The 23882-nt window shown below is 43.7% G+C and overlaps 1 protein-coding gene across 1 annotated transcript in view; it reads left to right on the top strand.

The window, feature by feature from the left end:
- The window catches only part of TDRD1 (tudor domain containing 1), a 299412-nt gene that overhangs the window by 69608 nt on the left and 205922 nt on the right, over positions 1-23882 (top strand). The window contains exon 5 of the mRNA XM_077453765.1: positions 6334-6391. Within this exon, the coding sequence (XP_077309891.1) occupies positions 6334-6391 (58 nt within the window). The remainder of the gene's footprint in view (positions 1-6333; positions 6392-23882) is intronic.

Below are 23882 nucleotides of genomic sequence, written 5' to 3'. Positions count from 1 at the left end.
TGCGATTATTATCGCAAGTGGTTGCTATAGCCGCTAGCAATAATCACTGTCTTCTCAGCAAGAGGAATTACCCTGTTGGGATGGTCTGTGTTGTTGATGGTGGAATTGTGCAAATTTCCTGGGTTGCAGGAAAGAAATCTGCACCATCTATGGCTGGCGTAAGTGCCCTTTGTGTTCTTTTGCTTGAAGCTTCTGCTTCTCCGATCTGCAAAGCTGCCAATTAGCCATACATCATACAATTTTCCTTTTTAGATTTACCAAAAACCTTAAGGTCATACCAAAAAAAAATTACATTTCGTATCCAATCAGGCAGGCTCTTGCACTTCATAATTGAAGGTAAATCTAAATGAAATTGTACATAAACTGTACAAGAAAACTGTATAATGTATGCCTGGCTTAATGTTAACTCGTTCTCTAAGTTTTACCAGGCGGACTTTTCTACCTCATCTGATGTCAACTTTGGGCATAAGATTCTTTAGTTATCTCTTTGAGCTGCAGGCTGCCCCTGCTGTTTACGTTGGAACTGTTAGCCATTGTTTGCTGTGTTGCCCACTTATTAGTTGAAGTGATTTTGGACATTCTGAAGTTCTCAGACTTCAGTGACAATCGATGAGAAAGAAAACTGTATTTTTGCATTTTACCATTCAATTCTCTTCTTGCAGTCCATTGAGGAACACAGGACCCACCACCTCAATGTGTCTATGGAGATGTTCTTTGTTCTGCTTTGGCACTAATTGCATGCTGGTTGTAAGAGGGGTTATGACCACGGCCTACAGTTTTTTGTTTGCCAGTGTCCATTTCTCTTGTAGGTGACAGTAAACCCCAAGGTTAATGGCTTCTTGTGTCTCTTAGTGGACTCCAAGAAAGAAGTACAAAAATCCTGTTTAATCTAAAGTAAGCGGATACAGTATATACAAAAAAAATTGTACGTTCTCTTTAAAGGGGTTGTAAAGTTATTTTTTTTATTAGCTAATTATCTTCTTCTAAGCTGAGGCAGAGCTTTTTCACTTACCTGTTCCTTCTATTCCTCTTCAATTGTCACTGGTCCCTCTTCAAAATATTCACTTCCTGTAGTACTTCCTGGTGCTTCTCACTGTGTCTGGAGCCGTTGGTGTGGTGGTAAGGAGTCGTGCTCGCCCCCAGGCTAGTACTACAGCCCTGCGTGGAGACGCTCTGTACGTAACAGAGACACACAGGGGCTGGTGGTTTGTGGGTGTGTCTACAGTGATGCAGCACCTCCTTCTATTCTTTATTAGGATTCTGCACTGATCTACACAGCCCCGCCTTGACTCCGCCCCCTAGCAGTCTGCAGACTAGGAATCCTAAACGGAAGATCTTCTAAACTAAAGTCTAATGCCGGCCATACACGGTTCGAATTTCGAAAGAATTTTCTTTCGAAAATCGTATCTAAGAATTTTCGTATGAATTTCGCAGCATTCGTGGGCTGCAGCAACAGCCGATTTTCGTGTGGAAATAAAATTTGAGGAATCGGACATGTTGGAAATTTTTTGAAAAACTAACGATTTTCTAATCAATGATGGGAGAATCGTGCGAGAAATGTAATAAGAAAAGAAAATGTACGGAGAGAAAAGAAGATTCCCGCCCAAGAAAATTCTTTTCTGTAGCAACATGAGGTGAAATTGAAGGCTTGGTCGGCCGAATTTCGAAAATCAATGGTGGCATCATCAGATCACAATTTTTTTTTTCTGATTTTGAAAAGAAAATTCGTTCGAAATTCGACCGTGTATGGCCTGCCTAAGACAAGAAAACAGCTGCAGCCTCTAAACTTTATATTAACCAACAAGGTAAAACATTATAGGGGACTATTTAATTACTGTCAATTTGCAATATAAAGTTTATTTAGATGGTTTCCTTTACTGTATTCATGCACCAGCAAGCATGTACTGTGTCTCCTCCTTATACACAATATAAACAAAAACGCCTCCACCTTATTTATTATACACACTTCTCTCTAGTCACATCTCTCTCATGTCCATCCCTCCATCCCAATGTCTGCTCGTCCATCCCAATGTCTGCTCGTCCATCCCAATGTCTGCTCGTCCATCCCAATGTCTGCTCGTCCATCCCAATGTCTGCTCGTCCATCCCAATGTCTGCTCGTCCATCCCTCCATCCCAATGTCTGCTCGTCCATCCCTCCATCCCAATGTCTGCTCGTCCATCCCTCCATCCCAATGTCTGCTCGTCCATCCCTCCATCCCAATGTCTGCTCGTCCATCCCAATGTCTGCTCGTCCATCCCAATGTCTGCTCGTCCATCCCTCCATCCCAATGTCTGCTCGTCCATCCCAATGTCTGCTCGTCCATCCCTCCATCCCAATGTCTGCTCGTCCATCCCTCCATCTGCTCGCCCATCCCTCCATCTGCTCGTCCATCCCTCCATCTGCTCGTCCATCCCTCCATCTGCTCGTCCATCCCTCCATCCGCTCGTCCATCCCTCCATCCGCTCGTCCATCCCTCCATCCGCTCGTCCATCCCTCCATCCGCTCGTCCATCCCTCCATCCGCTCGTCCATCCCTCCATCCGCTCGTCCATCCCTCCATCCGCTCGTCCATCCCTCCATCCGCTCATCCATCCCTCCATCCGCTCATCCATCCCTCCATCCGCTCATCCATCCCTCCATCCGCTCATCCATCCCTCCATCCGCTCATCCATCCCTCCATCCGCTCATCCATCCCTCCTTTCGCTCATCCATCCCTCCATCCCTCCGCCTTATTTATTATACACACTTGTCTCCGTCACATCTGTCATGTCCATCCCTCCATCCCTATGTCTGCTCATGCCTCTGCCCTATTTATTATACACACTTGTCTCCGTCACATCTCTCATGTCCATCCCTATGTCTGCTCATCCATCCCTCCACCTTATTTAGTATACACACTTCTCTCTAGTCACATCTCTCTCTCATGTCCATCCCTCCATCCCATGTATTGGATATGCATCACTCTATCTCTTGTCTCCCATCTCCATCCATTCATAGTTACATAGTCCGGTTGAAAAAAGACACAAGTCCATCCAGTTCAACATTAGAAACAATAAATAAATATAATTTAAAAAATCTTACAATATACACAATTTTATAACCACAGTTGATCCAGAGGAAGGCAAAATAAAAAAAAAAACAGAAGAGCATGCTCCTTTTTGCTATAGCAGGAGAAAAGATTTCATTCCTGATCAGAGAGGCAATTAGATTTTCCATGGATCAACTTTACCTATAAATGTTAGGACCTATATATATTCATGTGTACATTCAGTAAAGTATCCAGGCCTTTTTTTTTAAAGCAACCCACTGAGCAGGCCATAACCACCTCTGGTGGGAGTCTATTCCACATCCTCTCCGCTCTTACTGTGAAGAAACCTTTCCATATTTGAAGATTAAAACTCTTTTCCTCTAGACCTAAAGAGTGCCCCCATGTCCTCTGGGTTGACCCTACAGAGAATAACTCTACACCAAGTTCACTGTATGGACCCCTTATATATTTGAACATGTTGATCATATCCCCCCTTATTCTACTCTTCTAAAGAGTGAATAAATTCAGTTCCTCTAATCTTTCCTCATAGCTAAGCTCCTCTATGCCTGTTATCAGTTTGTTTGCCCTTCTCTGCACTTTCTCCAGTTCCCCGATATCCTTTTTGAGAACTGGTGCACAAAACTGAACTGCATATTCCAGTTGAGGTCTTACTAATTTGTACATGGGCAAAATGATATCTCTCTCTCTGGAGTCCATACCTCTCTTAGGTGTCCGTTTTAAGAAGCAGTGATCAGAGGTGATCCAGAGGATCTCCACTGATCACAACCCATAAACAGTTTATGAACCTGAGGTAATCGAGGTAGAAGTGTTTGAATATGTTCTCCCACCGATTATCTACGCACATGGAGAATCCCCATACACTGTCACATTAACGGCCAGTTTATTAAGCTGCGATCTGAGTGCTTCACTGGAGATCTGTGTCAGAATTGACACTCCCCGATTCAGCAACTCAAAGGTGAAGAATCTGATGAGGAAAGAGGAAGATTTTTAAATTCCTTATACCTCGGTCATACCCCCCAATCACTGCTGATCACAGTGTAAATAGGAAGAGCCGGTGATCGGCTTTTCCTCACTCGCGTCTGTCGGATGCGAGTAGAGGGGGGGCGGTCTGTGCTGATCGATTATCAGCACAGCCCCCCCGAGGATGCCCACACTGGACTACCAGGGATGCCCAGGACAACGTATGCCACCCTAGACCACTAGGGATTCCAGTCAGTGCCCATAATGGGCATCACTGATTGGCATGCATTATTGTTTGGCACTGATTGGCATCCATTAGTACAGTATATTATAATACAATGCCGCCTATCAGTGCCCATCTGTTCCGCCTATCAGTGCCCATCTGTGCCGCCCATCAGTGCCCACCTGTGCCGCCCATCAGTGCCCACCTGTGCCGCCCATCAGTGCCCACCTGTGCCGCCCATCAGTGCCACCCCATCGGTGCCCATCAGTGCCGCCTTATAATTGCCCATCAGTGCCACCCCATCGGTGCCCATCAGTGCCGCCTTATAATTGCCCATCAGTGTAACCCCATCAGTGAAGGAGAAAACTTATTTATTTACAAAGTTTTGAAACAAACAAAAAAAACATTCAAAACATTATTTTTTTCTAAAGTTTTGGTATTTTTTTTGTTTAGAAAAAAATAAACACATAGGTGATCAAATACCACCAAAAGAAAGCTCTTTTTGTGAAAAAAATTATAAAAATTTCATTTGGGTACAGTGTAGCATGATTGCGCAATTGTCACTCAAAGTGCGACAGCGCTGAAAGCTCAAAATTGGTCTGGGCAGGAAGGTGTTTAAGTGCCCTGTATTGAAAGCGGGAGTCCACCGGGACTCCGCGTTTTTTTTTTTTTTTTTTTTATTTTTTTTTATTTTTTTTTAAAGCCAGCAGCTACAAATACTGCAGCTGCTGACTTTTAAAATGGTGACACCTGTCCAGCGCGCCCGCGATGTCGGCACCCGAAGCCGATCTGTAGATCGTCACTCGGGTGCTGCCGCCGCCATCTTGGGTATGGGAATCAGGAAATGGAGCCTTTCGGCTTCATTTCCCGGTTCCCTACTGCGCATGCGCGAGTTGCGCTGCACAATAAGGACGGTCCCCGCTGCCTCTGGGATCTGTGTGTTTCCCAGCAGGCAGCGGGGCACTTGCGGAAGGGGGCGGGCACTTGCGGAAAGGGGCTTAATCTACGCCCCTTTCCGCAGAGAGCTACCCCAGAAGTGGGTGCAGTTACCTGGATTACCTGGGAGGATTCCGATGAGCGGAAGGTCCATTTTAGGGTGGACCTCCGCTTTAAGTGGTTAAACTATTTAGGGTTATAATATATATACTTATTATTATTATTATTATTATACATGATTTATATAGCGATTACAATTTACACAGCGTTTTACTATATATATATATATATATATATATATATATATATATATATATATATATATATATTTATATATATATATTTATATATATATATATATATTTATTTATTTTTTCTGGATTTAAATTTATTTAAAAAAAACTCATACTATAAAAATTTTTTAATGAAATAAATGGAAACTTTATTGCAATAAATCATCGTATCTTCTGTTAGAATGTATAATTACATTTTTCGATTACATATAAATTTTTTTATATATATATATATATATATATATATATATATATATATATATATATATATATATATATATATATATATATATATATATATATATATATATATATATATATAATTTATTAATGTATTGTAACCACAGACAAAACAGACATGGTAAGGTTTTACCATGCTGCTTTTGTTTCTATTGCTGGAGGCTGGAAAGGGTGTTAACTGGGGGCGGTGTGTGGAGATGGGCGTTAACTTATGGTCTGTGTGGGCAGGAATGGGTGTTAACTGGGGGCGTTTTTACACGAGAACTTTGCTCGTTCGCAGTAGCCAGGTGAAATTAAAAACAGACAGTGCGCATGCGCGATGCCGCTAAGCCTGATGGGAATTGTAGTTTTTTATTATGCCGTGCCTGTCATGAACACGCACCGCAAACCCGGAAATAAAGGCAGAGACAACAGAGGAAGGCAGGGGCATGTTATTGAAGGTAGATTTTGTGATATATAGAAAGAATATATATAAAAGTAAGAATATGAATGAGTATTGGTACCTAACAGACATTAATTTTAACCTATAAAATTTTTACCTTTACAACCCCTTTAACTTTCAAATAATTTATTACTTTTTGCAATGCGTTAATTGCATTTATTATGTTCATTTCTTAATGATTAATTTCAGGAAATTGACTGATGAGGAGAAATCTCATAACGACAGAGAGGCAAAAGCATTCACAAAGGTAACACAAACATGTTTGCATCATCGTTCCATGAAAGCCCACTTTGTGGAACTCTGAACGTTCACTCTACAGTTGAATATGTTAATGTTTGAGACTGGACATTTATTTTATTTATTTTTTTATTAGTTTTGGATATAGTGGGGAATGATGAAAACCTCAGTCCCCCCCCCACACACAAACAATTGTAAAATGATATAAAAATAAGTGGAAACCCCCCAAACAAGGCCTTTTTTTTTCTGAAAACAAAGACTATACAGAACTTTTAAATGAACTTTTAAATCTTACCCGCTCTATCAAAAGCTAAATATAAACCTTGCTGCCTTGCATTAGGCCCCTTCCCTGTAACAAATGAAAATCCTATATCCGTGGCAGCACAGCCATTTAACCGATTCAGCCCCGGAAGATTTTACCCCCTTCCTGACCAGAGCACTTTTTGCGATTCGGCACTGCATCGCTTTAACTGGCAATTGTGCGCTCGTGCGACGTTGCACCCAAACAAAATTGACGTCCTTTTTTCTCTTGCGTTCACCGACTGACACAGCTCCTTTCTTATACCATCGGGTTGTTACGCCACCTTCAGGAGAGGACTAAGCAGAACATGTTAATATGTTATAATAAAACTAGAACTTTCTAGTTCCGCCCAAGGGACGGTCCCTTATGTAACAGCCCCCGAGCCTGCTACTGTAGCCTCAATTTTTTTTCTGCCTAGTGAAAGACCTGTGGGCCCATCGTTGGATTTTTGTGCAAGATTATAGATCCTGTGATCTGCTATCAACAGCCGCCTGGGTGACAAGCTGGATACTCTTTCATCTCCTCTCCTTTCTACTCTCTCATTGTAGTCTCCCCAGCCTGGCCAGCGAGCGCGTGCAGACCAGAGCTCCGCGCTGGGTCGGCTACGACATGCCCCCAGCTCCAGGGATGGCCGGTGGACGTAATGCCCCGGGGGGAAACGCACATGACCGGGCTACTGATGTCTGCGCCACGGTGTGCCGGGCCAGCAGCCATCCCGTACTGATCGGAGAGTGGGTCTGTGATGGAATGTATCCCAGCTCTGCAGGACTGGTAAGTACAGCGCTCCCTGCCTCGATGGGGCTGAGCAGCTGGGCATTCCCTGAGAGGTCGATTCAGGGCTCCCTCATCTCCCTCTCTTCTCTCCCTGTCCCTATCTCCCCCTCCCTTCCCTGTGGGGGATGCTGCATGGGCTGCTAAGCGGTGTGTGTGCCATAGACGGGGCCCCCGGGGGGCTCTCACCTGGGGTGGGGACTGCATTGGGTAGATGTGCCCTGGATGTCTGTAGGTCTCTACCCTGAGGTGTCTGAAGGCTGTGTCTGCTGGTCGCTGTTGCGCTGTTTACCACCATTTCTCTGCTGTTTTTTTTCTCTGTTCTTCATTGCATACAATAAACCAAAAAGTAAAGCTGCGCTAGAACTTATAAAATACCAGAATAATCCTGTGACATATTATGTTCTGTTTTTAAATACTGAAAAGTGTATGTGACTATAAAAAGTGCAAAAATTACTCAAAATTAAAACACAAAAACAGTCCAAAAAAGGGAGAGAGACACAAAGAGATGAACTTCAGTCCATTAAAGTGACTCCACAAAACACCCTTCAGATGTATAGCAGGTGTCACCCAGAGAGAGAGGTTCATCCACCACCAGATTCAGTAAGGCTTACCAGCTGACAAGATCTCTTTTTAGGGAGATCATATAAGCTTGAAAACAAAACGATCGCTTCTGGTCTCTTCAATAGGCTCTGCTAGAGTCTCCAACTCCTATACCCCTTTCTCAGAGCGTCTCATGTTCCACCATAATCATTTGGTAAGAAAAAAGAGAAAGACTCCCATAGCGTAATTCCATATAAAATTTTAATCCGAACGTAATAAAATAAAATAACAAACTCACAGATTTCCAGCTGAATACAAGCGTGTGTATAATCTCGAGCCGGCCGGCTCTCCCCTATTTACGCTGCCCGCCCTTCCTGGTCAACGGGGAATAGCGGTGACGTCAGCACGACGCTCACCCTACGTTGTTTCGTCAAAAATGACTTCTTCCTGGGGTACGGGCGGCGCGCTGATCCACCGCCATAAATACTCACTGGCAAAGAACGTAACCGCCCACTTCTGAGCTCCTGGCTACAGCTCCTAATCCGCCATTTTGAAACAGGGCAATATTGATCGTTCACCCCTATCTTAACTATTGAATAGTAAATCCACTCTAGGAAAGGGAAGAGGACCATTTCCCAGATAGGTTCACACTAACTAACTCCGCTATATCCCTTCATTGCCCCATCAGGAGCACACGATCGGATAGAGGCGTCCCTGCATGCTTAATCGCACGATTCCATTATATGCAACTGAACACGAAGGGACTCGTACTCGTTCCACCGACCATACTCTCCTTCATGGATAAGGGACATATGCCCAAAACAGATCATCAGATCGTTTCATAAAATCTAAAAATTCATAAAATTATATATATTACGAAGAAAAGGAACCTTCTTATATAGAGGACATTATTCCAATTAAACTTATAAATAAAGGACTATTAGAAAAATTATATTTATATATATATATATATATACTAGGATATATGCTAAATAAATCAAAAAACCCCCAAGGGGAACTTAATTGACCCCAATCACACAAAGGGGATTACTATCCCATGTTTTACCATGGGTCGCCAACCGGCTAAAATAAATGTAAAAGTAAAAATTAACACAACGCAAGGAATAATGATTGGATTAAATAGTGTGTGGGTAACCCCTCACACCAAAATCACAAGCCATACCCCAAGAGAATATAATATTAATACTAGCTCATACACCTCCTTCAAAAGAATATAAATTCATTATAGGGGCATATCGGGCCACAAGCCATACCCAAAATCTATAATTGACCTTTAAAATATATCGGGGGTTCAATGCAATCCCCATGTATTGGATAATAAAGGCAATTCGGACACACCTTATCACCCACCCAAAGGGTAAAACACCTTCCTTGGGCAGCATCAGATGATATCATGAATGCCCAAAACCCTCAACCCGGCCCAGCAAGTACCAAAATATACTCGTCTTGTTAACTGGAGCAAACACTCCACATTGGGCCTACATAAAGATAAAAAGATCTACCCCTGCAAACTTAGACGGATGCGCATATAAAAATCAAGTTCAATGCGCATACTCGTCGGTACCAGATGACATATATCCATCACATCTCCTCACGGGGGATGTCGGTTAGATGGATATAATCTCGCAGGGCATTTAGGTGATTCAAAATAACCGCCCATAAAGATTGCCAGAAAAAAACAACAAACCCTCTTCCATAATCAAATCAAGACCAAACCAATGGACCCAACCCAGGAATTCGGAAGTGGTTCACATTAGGGTATAACCATCTCTAAAAGCGCTCACATCGACATCCACATTAAGACCATAAGGTGTATAACATTGTGTTTTTATGTATTCACATCGAATGGCAAAAGAAATTGCTGGGAGAACAATCAATAAAATCAGATTCTAGGATGGATGCTATTACTCAGGGAGATGAACCCCATGAGCAAAGTGCTATGCATATTCAGCACTTACCCACTGGGGGCCAACCCCCAAGAACCCCTAAAAAAATCACATAATCAGGAAAAAGGGGGAAGAATGTAACATACCAGTCCCCCAGGAGGCCCCCGGGGACAGGCAGAGCTGGGCAACCTATGGGGAACTCTGGTTGGAACCAACCATATCCACAGGGAAACGTGGGTGGTAACGCCCGGGGTTATGGCCAACATTATGAGTACATGCAACCATCTTATCCTAGGAGGAATCCCTCTTCTAATAGGGGTCCTACCAGGGGGTATTACAATAATTATGGGCATAATACGCCTGTTTATCAGGGCCCCCAATATGAAAACAGACCCTATTATAACAGGGAAAGTGATGGGAACGATTACGATTATAGTGTGGATACACACAATCGTATTTTCCTGTTAAGAGATAGAGTTGGCCCTTCTAATGGGGGATACAATGATTATGAATATGATGGTCGAGCAAGGGAGCCATTTAGGGACCCCAATGGGAGGTCCAATGTCGGGGACCAGGTACAACAAAATTGGGGTTTTCCCAAGGGTGCTCAAGGAGTAAAAAGACCGGTAGAAAGCAAAGAGAAATTAGAGGGGGGAGGAGAGCACAGTCAAAGATCAAGGAAGTAAAGGGAGAGGGAATTTTCAATCTTAGTTCCCAAACCCTTACCAAATCAGAAACAACTTTACTTAACAAAGGTTTGAAATTTGCACCACCTAAGAAACTTGAGGAGTTTCAGACCTATATGGACATTCATAAATTTGTCCGTAAGGTCAATATCAAGAGGTATCTTGCAACCTTGCCGACTAAACAGTGCGAAGTTGTACCCCAAGAGATATTACACTCGGGACTTTCGAATGCTTCGACATTCAATCCCCCTGGAACGATAGCACCCTCATTGAAAGTCTTTAAGGATGTTGTATTGAAAGATTTAGAACGGATTAAGATTGCCAACCATAGAATGGATAGAAATATGGAAAGAGGCCTAGATTCACTTTGTAATAATAAAAACCTGGTTATTCGCCCCGCGGATAAGGGTGGTGGCATAGTGATCTTGGACTGACAAGATTACATTAGAGATGCACAATATAGTTGATGACGGTGATACATAGTTACATAGTTAGTCAGGTTGAAAAAAGACTCAAGTCCATCCAGTTCAACCTTAAAAACAAATAAATAAAATAAAAAAATAATCGTACAATCCAAATACCCAATTTTATGCCCACAATTGATCCAGAGGAAGGATTTGACGTATGTCAAATTGCTGGGTAATCCTGTCATTCAGTATAAAAAGACCCTACAGTCTCTGGTAGATAAGGGATTCCAACTTAAGATACTGAATGGGAAGGAGAAATGATACCTTGTCCCTAAGGCACCACGGACTCCAGTGCTATATTTGCCAAAAATTCATAAGAACCTTATTTCCCCCCCGGGACGTCCCATAGTAAGTGGCATCGATTCTGTTATGTCCCGGGTGGGGAAATATATTGATTTCTTCCTCCAGCCACTAGTCCAAAAAATGCCCTCTTATCTGAAGGATACGAGGCATGTGATTAATTTGCTGTCAGAGTTGAGATCTAGTGAACAGACTTTACTGGTGACAGCTGATGTCACCTCGCTTTATACGATCATTCCACATGAATTGGGAGTCGCAGCTGCCGCACATTATTTGAACACTATGTCCACCTTGTCAGTACAGCAACAACAGTTCGTCATAGATCTACTTGAGTTTGCTGCAAGACATAATTATTTTTGGTTCGAACAAAAGTATTTCAAACAGATTCGGGGAGTAGCAATGGGGGCAAAGTACGCCCCTAGCTTAGCGAATCTTTTTATGGCTAAGTGGGAGGAGGACGTCATCTTTAAGGACCGAAGCCCGTTTTTGACATTCTGGGCGAGTTCTATAGATGACGTCCTCCTCCTGTGGGAGGGGACTAGGTCTCAACTGGAGGAATTTTTTCTTAATATCAATAACAATGATAGGGGCATTAGATTTTCAGTGGAGGCTAGTTCAGATAGTGTCCACTTTCTGGACTTGACAATCAGTAAGTTTGAAGGGGGTTTTAAAACAACGATATCCTATTTTAAGAAAACTGATAGGAACTCTTTTATACCTACAGGGAGTTGTCACCACAATTCATGGTTAAGATCGATCCATAAGGGTCAGTTTATAAGAATGAGGAGGAATTGCTCCGATGTTGATGATTTTAGGTTGCAGGCAAACATTCTAAAAGGGAGACTGGAGGAAAAGGGGTATGATGTTGAATCTATGAATTCAATTAGATAACAGATTGCTGATGTGGATAGAGCCTCGTTGCTGAAGGTTGGTTTGGGTAAAGAAAGGGAGAAGCCTATTGTCCCTTTTTTCACAACCTTCTCCACCAAATACTATCTAGTCAAAAAGATGTTGCGAAAACATTGGCATCTGTTGTCTAATGATAGAATCATTCATACCTTTCTTCCAGCTAACCCAGAGATTATTTTTAGGGGGGTCCCCTCTTTGAGACACAGGATAGCCGATAGCCCCTAATGTAATAGATCCTCCCACTAATAAGGTCTACTTTTTTCAACAACTAACAGGGTATCACCAATGTCGACGGTGTCAGATCTGCACATTAAACAAAAGTAAAAAGAGAAAAACAGACATTTGTCTCTACCAGCACTCAGAGGGAGCATAAAATTGAACCTTTCATAACATGTAGCTCTAAGGGTGTGGTATATCTTTTACAATGCCCTTGTAGGCTCTAATACATAGGGAGAACCAAGTGAGCCATGCAGGTTCGCTTGGGAGAGCACATCACAAACATGAAGAATGGGTATAAATTTCACTCGGTATCCAAACACTATGATTTACATCATGGTCGTAATCCAGCAAACACCTTGTTTCTAGGTATTGACAAGTTCAGTGCGCACTGGAGGGGTAGTTCCCTGGTGCGTGACTTGTCTAGACTAGAAATGATGTGGATACATAAAACACAATGTTATACACCTTATGGTCTTAATGTGGATGTCGATGTGAACGCTTTTATAGATAATGGTTAGACCCTTATAATGTGAACCACTTCCGAATTCCTGGGTTGGGTCCATTGGTTTGGTCTTGATTTGATTATGGAAGAGGGTTTGTTGGTTTTTTTCTGGCAATCTTTATGGCCGGTTATTTTGAATCACCTAAATGCCCTGCGAGATTATATCCATCTAACCGACATCATCCCCCGTGAGGAGATGTGATGGGTATATTTCGTCTGGTACCGACGAGTATGCGCATTGAACTTGATTTTTATATGCGCATCCGTCTAAGTATGCAGGGGTAGATCTTTTTATCTTTATGTAGGCCCAATGTGGAGTGTTTGCTCCAGTTAACAAGACAAGTATATTTTGGTACTTGCTGGGCCGGGTTGAGGGTTTTGGGCATTCATGATATCATCTGATGCTGCCCAAGGAAGGTGTTTTACCCTTTGGGTGGGTGATAAGGTGTGTCCGAATTGCCTTTATTATCCAATACATGAGGATTGCATTGAACCCCGATATATTTTAAAGGTTAATTAAAGATTTTGGGTATGGCTTGTGGCCCGATATGCCCCTATAATGAATTTATATTCTTTTGAAGGAGGTGTATGAGCTAGTATTAATATTATATTCTCTTGGGGTATGGCTTGTGATTTTGGTGTGAGGGGTTACCCACACACTATTTAATCCAATCATTATTCCTTGTGTTGTTTTCATTTTTATTTTTAATTTATTTTAGCCGGTTGGCGACCCATGGTAAAACATGGGATAGTAATCCCCTTTGTGTGATTGGGGTCAATTAAGTTCCCCTTGGGGGTTTTATGATTTATTTAGCATATATCCTAGAATGTATAAATATAATTTTTCTAATGGTCCTTTATTTATAAGGTTAATTGGAATAATGTCCTCTATATAAGAATGTTCCTTTTCTTCGTAATATATATAATTTTATGAATTTTTAGATTTTATGAAACTATATGATGATCTGTTTTGGGCATATGTCCCTTATCCATGAAGGAGAGTATGGTCGGTGGAACGAGTATGAGTCCCTTCGTGTTCGGTTGCATATAATGGAATTGTGCGATTAAGCATGGAGGGACGCCTCTATCCGATCGTGTGCTCCCGATGGGGCAATGAAGGGACATAGCGGAGTTGGTTAGTGTGAACCTATCTGGGAAAGGGTCCTCTTCCCTTTTCTAGAGTGGATTTACTATTTAATAGTTAAGATGGGGGCGAACGATCAATATTGCCCTGTTTCAAAATGGCGGATTAGGAGCTGTAGCCAGGAGCTCGGAAGTGGGCGGTTACGTTCTTTGCCAGTGAGTATTTATGGCGGTGGATCAGTGCGCCACCCGTACCCCAGGAAGAAGTCATTTTTGACGAAACTACGTAGGGTGAGCGGCGTGCTGACGTCACCGCTATTCCTCGTTGACCAGGAAGGGCGGGCAGTGTAATTAGGAGAGAGCCGGCCGGCTCGAGATTATACACACGCTTGTATTCAGCTGGAAATCTGTGAGTTTGTTACTTTATTTTATTACGTTCGGATTAAAATTTTATATGAAATTACGCTATGGGAGCCTTTCTCTTTTTTTTCTTACCAAATGATTATGGTGGAACGTGAGACGCTCTGAGAAAGGGGTATAGGAGTTGGAGACGCCAGCAGAGCCTATTGAAGAGACCAGAAGCGATCGTTTTGTTTTCAAGCTTGTATGATCTCCCTAAACAGAGATCTTGTCAGCTGGTAAGCCTTACTGAATCTGGTGGTGGATGAACCTCTCTCTGGGCGCACCTGCTATACATCTGAGGGGTGTTTTGTGGAGTCACTTTAATGGACTGAAATTCATCTTTGTGTCTCTCTCCCTTTTTTGGACTGTTTTTGTGTTTTAATTTTGAGTAATTTTTGCACTTTTTTTATAGTCACACTTTTCAGTATTTAAAAACAGAATATAATATGTCACAGGATTATTCTGGTATTTTATAAGTTCTAGCGCAGCTTTACTTTTTGGTTTATTGTGTATGCAATGAAGAACAGAGAAAAAAACAGCAGAGAAATGGTGGTAAACAGCGCAACAGCGACCAGCAGACACAGCCTTCAGACACCTCAGGGTAGAGACCTACAGACATCCAGGGCACATCTACCCAGTGCAGTCCCCACCCCAGGTGAGAGCCCCCCGGGGGTCCGTCTATGGCACACACACCGCTCAGCAGCCCATGTAGCATCCCCCACAGGGAAGGGAGGGGGAGATAGGGACAGGGAGAGAAGAGAGGGAGATGAGGGAGCCCTGAATCGACCTCCCAGGGAATGCCCAGCTGCTCAGCCCCATCGAGGCAGGGAGAGCTGTACTTACCAGTCCTGCAGAGCTGGGAGACATTCCATCACAGACCCACTCTCTGATCAGTACGGGGTGGCTGCTGGCCCGGCACACCGTGGCGCAGACATCAGTAGCCCGGTCATGTGTGTTTCCCCCTGGGGCATTACGTCCACCGGCCGCCCCTGGAGCTGGGGGCATGTCGTAGCCGACCCAGCGTGGAGCTCTGGTCTGCACGCGCTCGCTCGCTGGCCTGGCTGGGGAGACTACAAGGAGAGAATAGAAAGGAGGAGAGGAAAGAGTATCCAGCTTGTCACCCAGGCGGCTGTTGATAGCAGATCACAGGATCTTTAATCTTGCACAAAATTCCAACGATGGGCCCGCAGGTCTATCTCCCTCACTAGGCAGAAAAAAATGAGGCTACAGTAGCAGGCTCAGGGGCTGTTAAATAACTGTCCCTTGGGCGTCTCCCTTTTTTTGGACTGTTTTTGTGTTTTTAATTTTGAGTAATTTTTGCACTTTTTTATAGTCAAATACACTTTTCAGTATTTAAAAACAGAATATAATATGTCACAGGATTATTCTGGTATTTTATAAGTTCTAGGGCAGCTTTACTTTTTGGTTTTCTGTATATTGTGGGTATCTCACATTGTGTTGCGGCAAGAATTTATTATTATTTATATTATCATTATTTTAAAGCTTGCCTCACTGGCACAGGTTTTTTTTTGATTAGTTGAACAATTTTTTGGGCAGCGCTGTTTTCCAACGATTTTTTCATTGCATACACGGTTCGGCCATTTTTGGTGTCCTTTTATACTGGATTCTCAGCGGCCATTTTGCTGAAGTCTGAACACGTTTTTCAGCTTCAGCGCTATACAGAGGAGCTCAGCACAGTGCGGTTTTGTCTCTTATGCATCTGTGAGCTGACACAGGCACACCTATCTGGACGGTGCAGAACTCGGTCAGGGTGGTGAGTCCTGCGGTAGGGGCCCCTCAGTCTGCAGCAGTTAGGAGGGTGGGACCATCACTGTACTAAGTCCCCAACAGGTGGCAGACAGGGTAGGGTCAGCATGGCTTCAGAAACTGGTGTTTCTTCCCTGAAATCCAGGCAATTGCACCCAGTTCACCTGTAGACAGTGCAGTGCCTCTGGACGCTTTGTCGGTGGTCCTTAATTAGTTTGTTGCCAAGATGGAGGCGGTGCGTGGGTGCATAGGTGGTAAAAATGGCCCCTGCCATCTGGGGAGAGCTCTGACGCAGACTCGGACCCTGCTGAGGCTAATGACCCCTGTTCTGTCGTTTCTGACTTATTTTGATAAGTTCATATACAAGGAATGGGGTCAACCGCAATGGACCTTTTCAGTCCCCTTTGAGCAGAGCCTTCTCAAAAAGTGGTCGGCTCCTCCAGTAGTGGACCCCCCAGTATCCAGGTTAAACAAAGTAACCACGATCCCGGTAGAGGGGACTCCTGCATTTAAGGATCCCACAGACAGGAAGGCCGAGGCAGTGGCTTGTTCCTTTGTTTACGGTTGTGGGGTCAGCAATGTGACCAGTACTGGCATCTACACCTGTGTCAGACACTTACTGAGTGGGCAAAACTGTTGCACTGTGAATTGGGGGAGCAACAGGCTTCTGCTGTTGGTGTGGAACTAGCAGACCAGTTAGTGCAAGGCCTTCAGTACGTTTGTGATGCTGCCCTGGATACCCTTCCTCTGTTATCCAGGCTACGCTACTCCCACAGGCCAGGAAGGCTAAGGTGCCACGCTGTAGGCAAGGGCTCTCTTTTTTTTTTTTTTTCCACTCAAACGGCTTTTTGTTCTTCCGGGGCTTTGGCTAAGCATCCCCAGCCCAACAGCGCAACCTCTGAAGGACAAAAGTGTCCCTGGAACCGCAAGCCTGCTAGCAAAAGTGCTACCGCATGAGGGGTCGCCTTTGGGAGTTTGCAGCCCGGTGGGCCTCTCGGCTGTCCAACCAATGGGTCTGCGTTCTGATTTCCTCAGGCTACAAGATAGAGTTCCTCTCTTGGACACATGACAGATTCTTCCCCTCCAGCATACCCGTACTCCCGCCTCGCCGGGAGGCCCTATTGGGGGAGGAAAGGGACCTGTTGAATCGCGGGGGGATGGTACCTGTTCCGGAGTCGGAACGTTTACAGGTGTTCTACTCAAATCTGTTTTTAGTCCCCAAAAAGGAGGGGGTATGTCCAATTTTGGACCTAAAAGCCCTCAATTACTTTGTGAAAGTACAGCGGTTCAGGATGGAATCGGTTCGCTCGGTAGTCGCTGCATTCCATCAAGGGGACTCCCTGGCGCCTTTGGACATCTTGGATGCGTACCTACACATACCCATATGCCTTCGGCATCGGCAATTTCTGCAATTTGCAGTTGGGGAAGCCCACTACCAGTTTGTAGCTCTCCCCTTTGGTTTGGCATCAGTCCCCCGAGTTTTTACCAAGGTATTGGCTCCTGTTTTGGCGTTGCTGCGACAACGTGGGATCGCGATCGTGGGTTACCTAGACCATCTCCTCCTGAGAGCAACGTCCGCCTCAGAGTTGGAGGAGGATGTGGCGATCACCATGCAGACCCTGCAGGAATTTGGGCTTACTGCTGGACACAGTGGAAGCGAGTGTTTCTCCCTTCAGACAAGCTGCGAACTCTAAGCCGCGGTAAAACTGCTGATGAACCGAAGGTGGTCATCGCTATGCTTCTGCATGCGAGTCCTGGGACTCACTGTGGCCTCCTTCGAGGCAGTACCATATGCCCAGTTTCCCACAAGAGTTTTGCAGAAGGACATCTTGACGAAATGGGACAAATCTCCGTTTTCCCTGGATAAGGCAGATTCAGGTAAGCCAGTCAGTCAGGGACTCCCTGCTCTGGTGGCTGAGGTCCCCGGCACTTCGGTCCGGGAAGTCGTTCCTACCGCTACAGTGATCACAACGGCTGCCAGCCTAACTGGCTGGGGTGGAGTAATGGGAGTTCAGTCAAACCCAGGGCCTTTGGTCGGAGGAGGAATCCAAGCTGCTGATTCAATGTACTCGAGCTGCGAGCGATCAGGCTATGCCTCTCCACATGGTCGATAAGACTGAGGGCATCCGATCAGGATCCAGTCAGACAACACCACGGCGTTGGCATATGTCAATCACCAAGGAGGAACAAGAAGCTTGGCTGCCGCACGGGGGGTCGCTCACATCCTTTAGTGGGCAGAGCGACATGTACCGGCCCTATTGGCCATTTAGATCCCTGGAGTGGAGAACTGGCAGGCGGATTACTTATGTGGCCAGATGCTGGACCCAGCAGAATGGGCGTTGCATCAGGAGGTGTTCAGGCTACTGTGCCTGCGATGGGACACACCAGATTTGGATCTTCTGGCCTCCCGTCTCAATCGGAAGGTGCCGAGATTTGTGTCCAGGACAAGAGATCCTTGGGCGGATGCATCAGACGTGCTGGTGGCTCCGTGGGATCAGTACCAGCTGATCTATGCCTTTCCTCCGCTGAAACTGTTACCACGCCTGCTTCACAGAGTGGATCCTGAGGGGTTTCCAGTAATACTGATTGCCTCAGATTGGCCCCAGCGTCCCTGGTATGCAGACCTAGTGCGCCTGGTGGTGGACGCCCCATGGCGACTGCCGTTACGAGAACACCTTCTGTCTCAAGGTCCGATTCTCCATCCTGCTTTACCATCGCTAGTTTTAACGGCATAGCTTTTGAGAGCCCGGTGTTGAGGAACCAGGGTCTTTCGGACTCGGTGATTCCAACTATGCTGAAAGCATGTAAATCTTCTCGGAAGATATATCATCGTACCTGGAATGCCTACATCTCTATGTGTGAGTTGTAAGGTTGGCATCCACGCTCAGGATCCTGCTCTTTTTACAGCAAGGAGTAGACCAGAAATTGGCTTTGCACCATTAAAGGACAAATATCAGCTTTGGCTGTCTTTTTTTCAGTGACCCCTGGCATCTCACTCTAGTGAGCACTTTTGTTCAAGGGGTCTGACATGTTTTCCTCCGGTGCGTCCACTGTTACCCCCATGGGATCTGAATTTGAAAATAGAGAGATCCCTCTGACCCTTTCCAAGAAAGTGGTCTTTCTAGGGGCCATTACATCGGCCAGGAGGGTTTCGGAACTGGCAGCCTTGTCTTGCAAGTCGCCATATCTGGTTATCCACATGGATAAGGTGGTGTTGCGTCCGCAACCTTCTTTTCTGCCCAAGGTGGTTTTGGTGTTCCACATCAATGAAGACATTGTATTACCATCTGTGTCCTAAACCGACAGATCCTAAGGAGGCCCTCCATTTCCTGGATGTGTTTCAGGCTCTGAGGGTGTATTTGTCTGCTACGGCTCCCTTTCGCAAGTCAGACTCATTGGCATGGCGGTCTCGTCGGCCACCATTTCCAGTTGGATCAGACAGATTGTACTACAGGCCTCCGCCTTGAAGGGCCAGGTGCCCCCTTTTCCGGTCATGGCCCACTCCACCAGGGCAATTGGAACGTTCTTGGGCCTTCCGACATCAAGTGTCTGTCGCTCAAGTGTGTAAAGCGGTGACTTGGCCGTCTGTTCACACATTTACAAAATTCTGCAAGGTAGATGCCGGTGCATCGGCTGATGCCTGTTTTGGCCGCATAGTTTTGCAGGCGGCTATGTAATTGCAATTGTACTTTAAGTTTTTTTATTTGTTTTATTTTTTTTTTATATAAAAACACAGTACTGTTAATGCACTGTTTTGTTACTGCAAGTTTTGACGTGGTCTGTAGGTAGTGACTCCTGGATTGAGGCGCATTGTTTTTGTGGTTATAGCTGTGTCTTGCCATTTCCAAACTGTTTTTGAGCGTGAAATTTTATGCTGTTTTCCCACCCTGCGTTTTGGCGCTGCTTGGGGACGTCCCCATGGTATGAGAAAGGAGCTGTCGGTCGGTGAATGTAAGAGAAAATAGGATTTTTTTTACTCACCGTAAAATCCTTTTCTCTGTAGTTCACCAACTGAGACGGCACCCTCCCCTCCTATTAGTTTTACGTTATACTGTTTGTTGACGTACTGAGGCAACAGAAGCAGGCTGGGGGGGGTTGCTACCTAAGGGACTGCCCCTTGGGCGGAACTAGAAAGTTCTAGATTTATTATAACATGTTCTGCCTAGTCTTCTGAAGGTGGCGTAACAACCCGATGGTATAAGAAAGGAGCTGTGTCAGTCGGTGAACGCAAGAGAAAAGGAATTGACGGCGAGTACAAAAAATCTTTTTTTTCCCCACAAATAGTTTTTTTTATTTTTGGTGGTATTTGATCACCTCTGCGTTTTTATTTATTTTTATTTTTTTTGCGCTATAAACCCAAAAAAATGGCAATTTTGAAAAAACAATTTTTTTTATATCTATCTATCTATCTATCTATCTATATATATATATATATATATATATATATATATATATATATAATATATATATATATATATATATATATATATATATATATATATATATATATAGTACAGACCAAAAGTTTGGACACACCTTCTCATTCAAAGAGTTTTCTTTATTTTCATGACTGAAAATTGTAGATTCACACTGAAGGCATCAAAACAATGAATTAACCCATGTCCAATTATATACTGAACAAAAAAGTGTGAAACTGAAAATTTGTCTTATATTCTAAGTTCTTCAAAGTAGCCACTCTTTGCTTTGATTACTGCTCCGCACACTCTTGGCATTCTGTTGATGAGCTTCAAGAGGTAGTCACTCGAAATGGTTTTCACTTCACAGGTATGCCCTGTCAGGTTTAATAAGTGGGATTTCAAGCCTTATAAATGGGGTTGGGACCATCAGTTGTGTTGTGCAGGAGGTGGATACATTACACAGCTGATAGTCCTACTGAATAGACTGTTAGCTGCTTTTTTCTTGCCATAATACAAAGTCTAAGTAAAGAAAAATGAATTGCCATCATTACTTTAAGAAATGAAGGTCATTCAGTCCGAACAATTGGGAAAACTTTGAAAGTGTCCCCAAGTGCAGTGGCAAAAACCATCAAGCACTACAAAGAAACTGGCTGACATGAGGACCGCTCCAGGAAAGGAAGACCAAGAGTCACCTCTGCTGCGGACGATAAGTTCATCCGAGTCACCAGCCTCAGAAATCGCAGGTTAACAGCAGCTCATATTAGAGAACGGGTCAATGGCACACAGAGTCCTAGCAGCAGACACATCTCTAGAACAACTGTTAAAAGGAGACTGTGTGAATCAGGCCTTAATAGTAACATAGCTGCTAGGAAACCACTGCTGAGGACAGGCAACAAGCAGAAGAGACTTGTTTGGGCTAAAGAACACAAGGAATGGACATTAGACCAGTGGAAATCTGTGCTTTGGTCTGATGAGTACAAGTTTGAAATCTTTGGTTAGAACCACCGTGTCTTTGTGCGACGCAGAAGAGGTGAACGGATGGACTCTACATGCCTGGTTCCCACCGTGAAGCATGGAGGAGGTGTGATGGTGTTAGGGTGCTTTGCTGGTGACACTGTTGGGGATTTATTCAAAATTGAAGGCATACTGAACCAGCATGGCTACCACAGCATCTTGCAGCGGCATGCTATTCCATCGGTTTGCGTTTAGTTGGACCATCATTTATTTTTCAAATAGGACAATGAGCCCAAACACACCTCCAGGCTGTGTAAGGGCTATTTGACCAAGAAGGAGAGTGATGGGGTGCTGCGCCAGAGGACCTGGCCTCCACAGTCACCGAACCTGAACCCAATCGAGATGGTTTGGGGTGTGCTGGACAGCAGAGTGAAGGCAAAAGGGCCAACGAGTGCTAAGCATCTCTGGGAACTCCTTCAAGACTGTTGGAAAGCCATTTCAGGTGACTACCTCTTGAAGCTCATCAACAGAATGCCAAGAGTGTGCGGAGCAGTAATCAAAGCAAAAGGTGACTACTTTGAAGAACCTAGAATATAAGACATATTTTCAGTTTCACACTTTTTTGTTCAGCATATAATTGGACGTGTGTTAATTCATAGTTTTGATGCCTTCAGTGTGAATCTACAATTTTCATAGTCATGAAAATAAAGAAAACTCTTTGAATGAGGTGGTGTGTCCAAACTTTTGGTCTGTACTATATATATATATATATATATATATATATATATATATATATATATATATATATATATATATATATATATATATATATATATATATATATATATATATATATATATATATATATATATAGAGAGAGAGAGAGGTGTTTTTTCAAAATTGCCATTTTTTTGTTTATATCGCAAAAAAAAAAAAAAGAGGTGATCAAATACCACCAAAAATAAAAAAGCTATTTGTGGAAAAAAAAAATACGATTTTTTTTGTACTCACCGTAAATAAGTTTCTCAGTTTTGGCCGATATGTATTCTACGTATTTTTGGTTTAAAAAAAAAAAAATCGCAATAAGTGAATATTGATTGGTTTTCGCAAAAGTTATAGCATTATTATTATTTTTTTTAGTAGGAATGGCGGCGATCTGCGATTTTTTTTTTTTTTTTTTTTATTATTATTATTTTTTTTTTTTTTTTATATATCATGACTGCGACATGGCGGACACATTTTTGGGACCTTTTGACATTTAATACAGTGATTTAAAAATGCATTAATTACTGTAAAAAATTTCCTTGCCAGGTGTTTTTTCACCTTGATGCATTAAGGTGAAAAAACACGAGGGTTTACAACTCCATTTAATGTACACGTGCCGTTTCTTCAGTACCCGTGCTGTGACTGATGGCACCTACAGGAGTGACGTCATCGTGGCCCCTGCCAATCACAGCGCCTGGTGAAAGATGTCGGTTGTGGGAGCTGAGTGCAGGCGGCACTGCAGGGCATTGTTCTAAGTAATTCATAATGAGATATTATGCCATGCATACTAGCTCATTGTGCCTTTGTCGTGCAGGTTTTTTCCCCCTGAGGATTTTCCAACCTCTTTAATACTCGCACTGTGTTCCTGTTCAATTCACATGCGATTCAGTGAGGTGCGATTTGTGCCTATTTTTGAATGGACTCAAATCATACTGCATCTCACCAGATGTGCATGCAGCACTTTTGTAAACACACTGCAACCAGATTGCATGGTTGTTTTGTACCATGCGATCCGGGGGCCAGCAAATACACTGTTTGCGACCCATGTTTATGGTGTCGGATTACCACGTTTCCTGCACCACAATAGTGTTAATCTAACCTTAAAGATAAAAATCAGGGTATGCAATGTAGTGGGAGTGAGGGTTTCCCAGGAGGGGATTGTATGGAATTCCAAATATTTGGCAGGGAAATCAGTTGACATCTATGTATTTCAGCTGGTGGAGTTTGGTTGGTGTTCCGTTTTTAATCTTATGCTGACAGGCAAGATATAGAGAACATGATGGTCTTAATAAAGTTTATTAACTGGTGACACTGACATCTGTCACACCTTACTCCAGGTATAATCCTGCTGTCATCGTAATCTTCTCATCTTCTTGGGTTTTTCTTTTTTTCCAGTCCATTTTAAACGAGTGATGTTTAACCACCTGACATCCGCGCTATGGCCGAATGACGGCCACAGCGCGGATGTGAATTCCCGGAAGGCCGTCATATGACGGCTTCCCCGGTG

Source organism: Lithobates pipiens, unplaced genomic scaffold (genome assembly GCF_037356315.1).
Source record: "Lithobates pipiens isolate NorthernLeopardFrog02 unplaced genomic scaffold, aLitPip1_a1.2 Scaffold_25, whole genome shotgun sequence".
In the NCBI taxonomy this organism is placed as follows: domain Eukaryota; kingdom Metazoa; phylum Chordata; class Amphibia; order Anura; family Ranidae; genus Lithobates; species Lithobates pipiens.
This window is presented reverse-complemented; position numbering and strand designations above follow the sequence as displayed.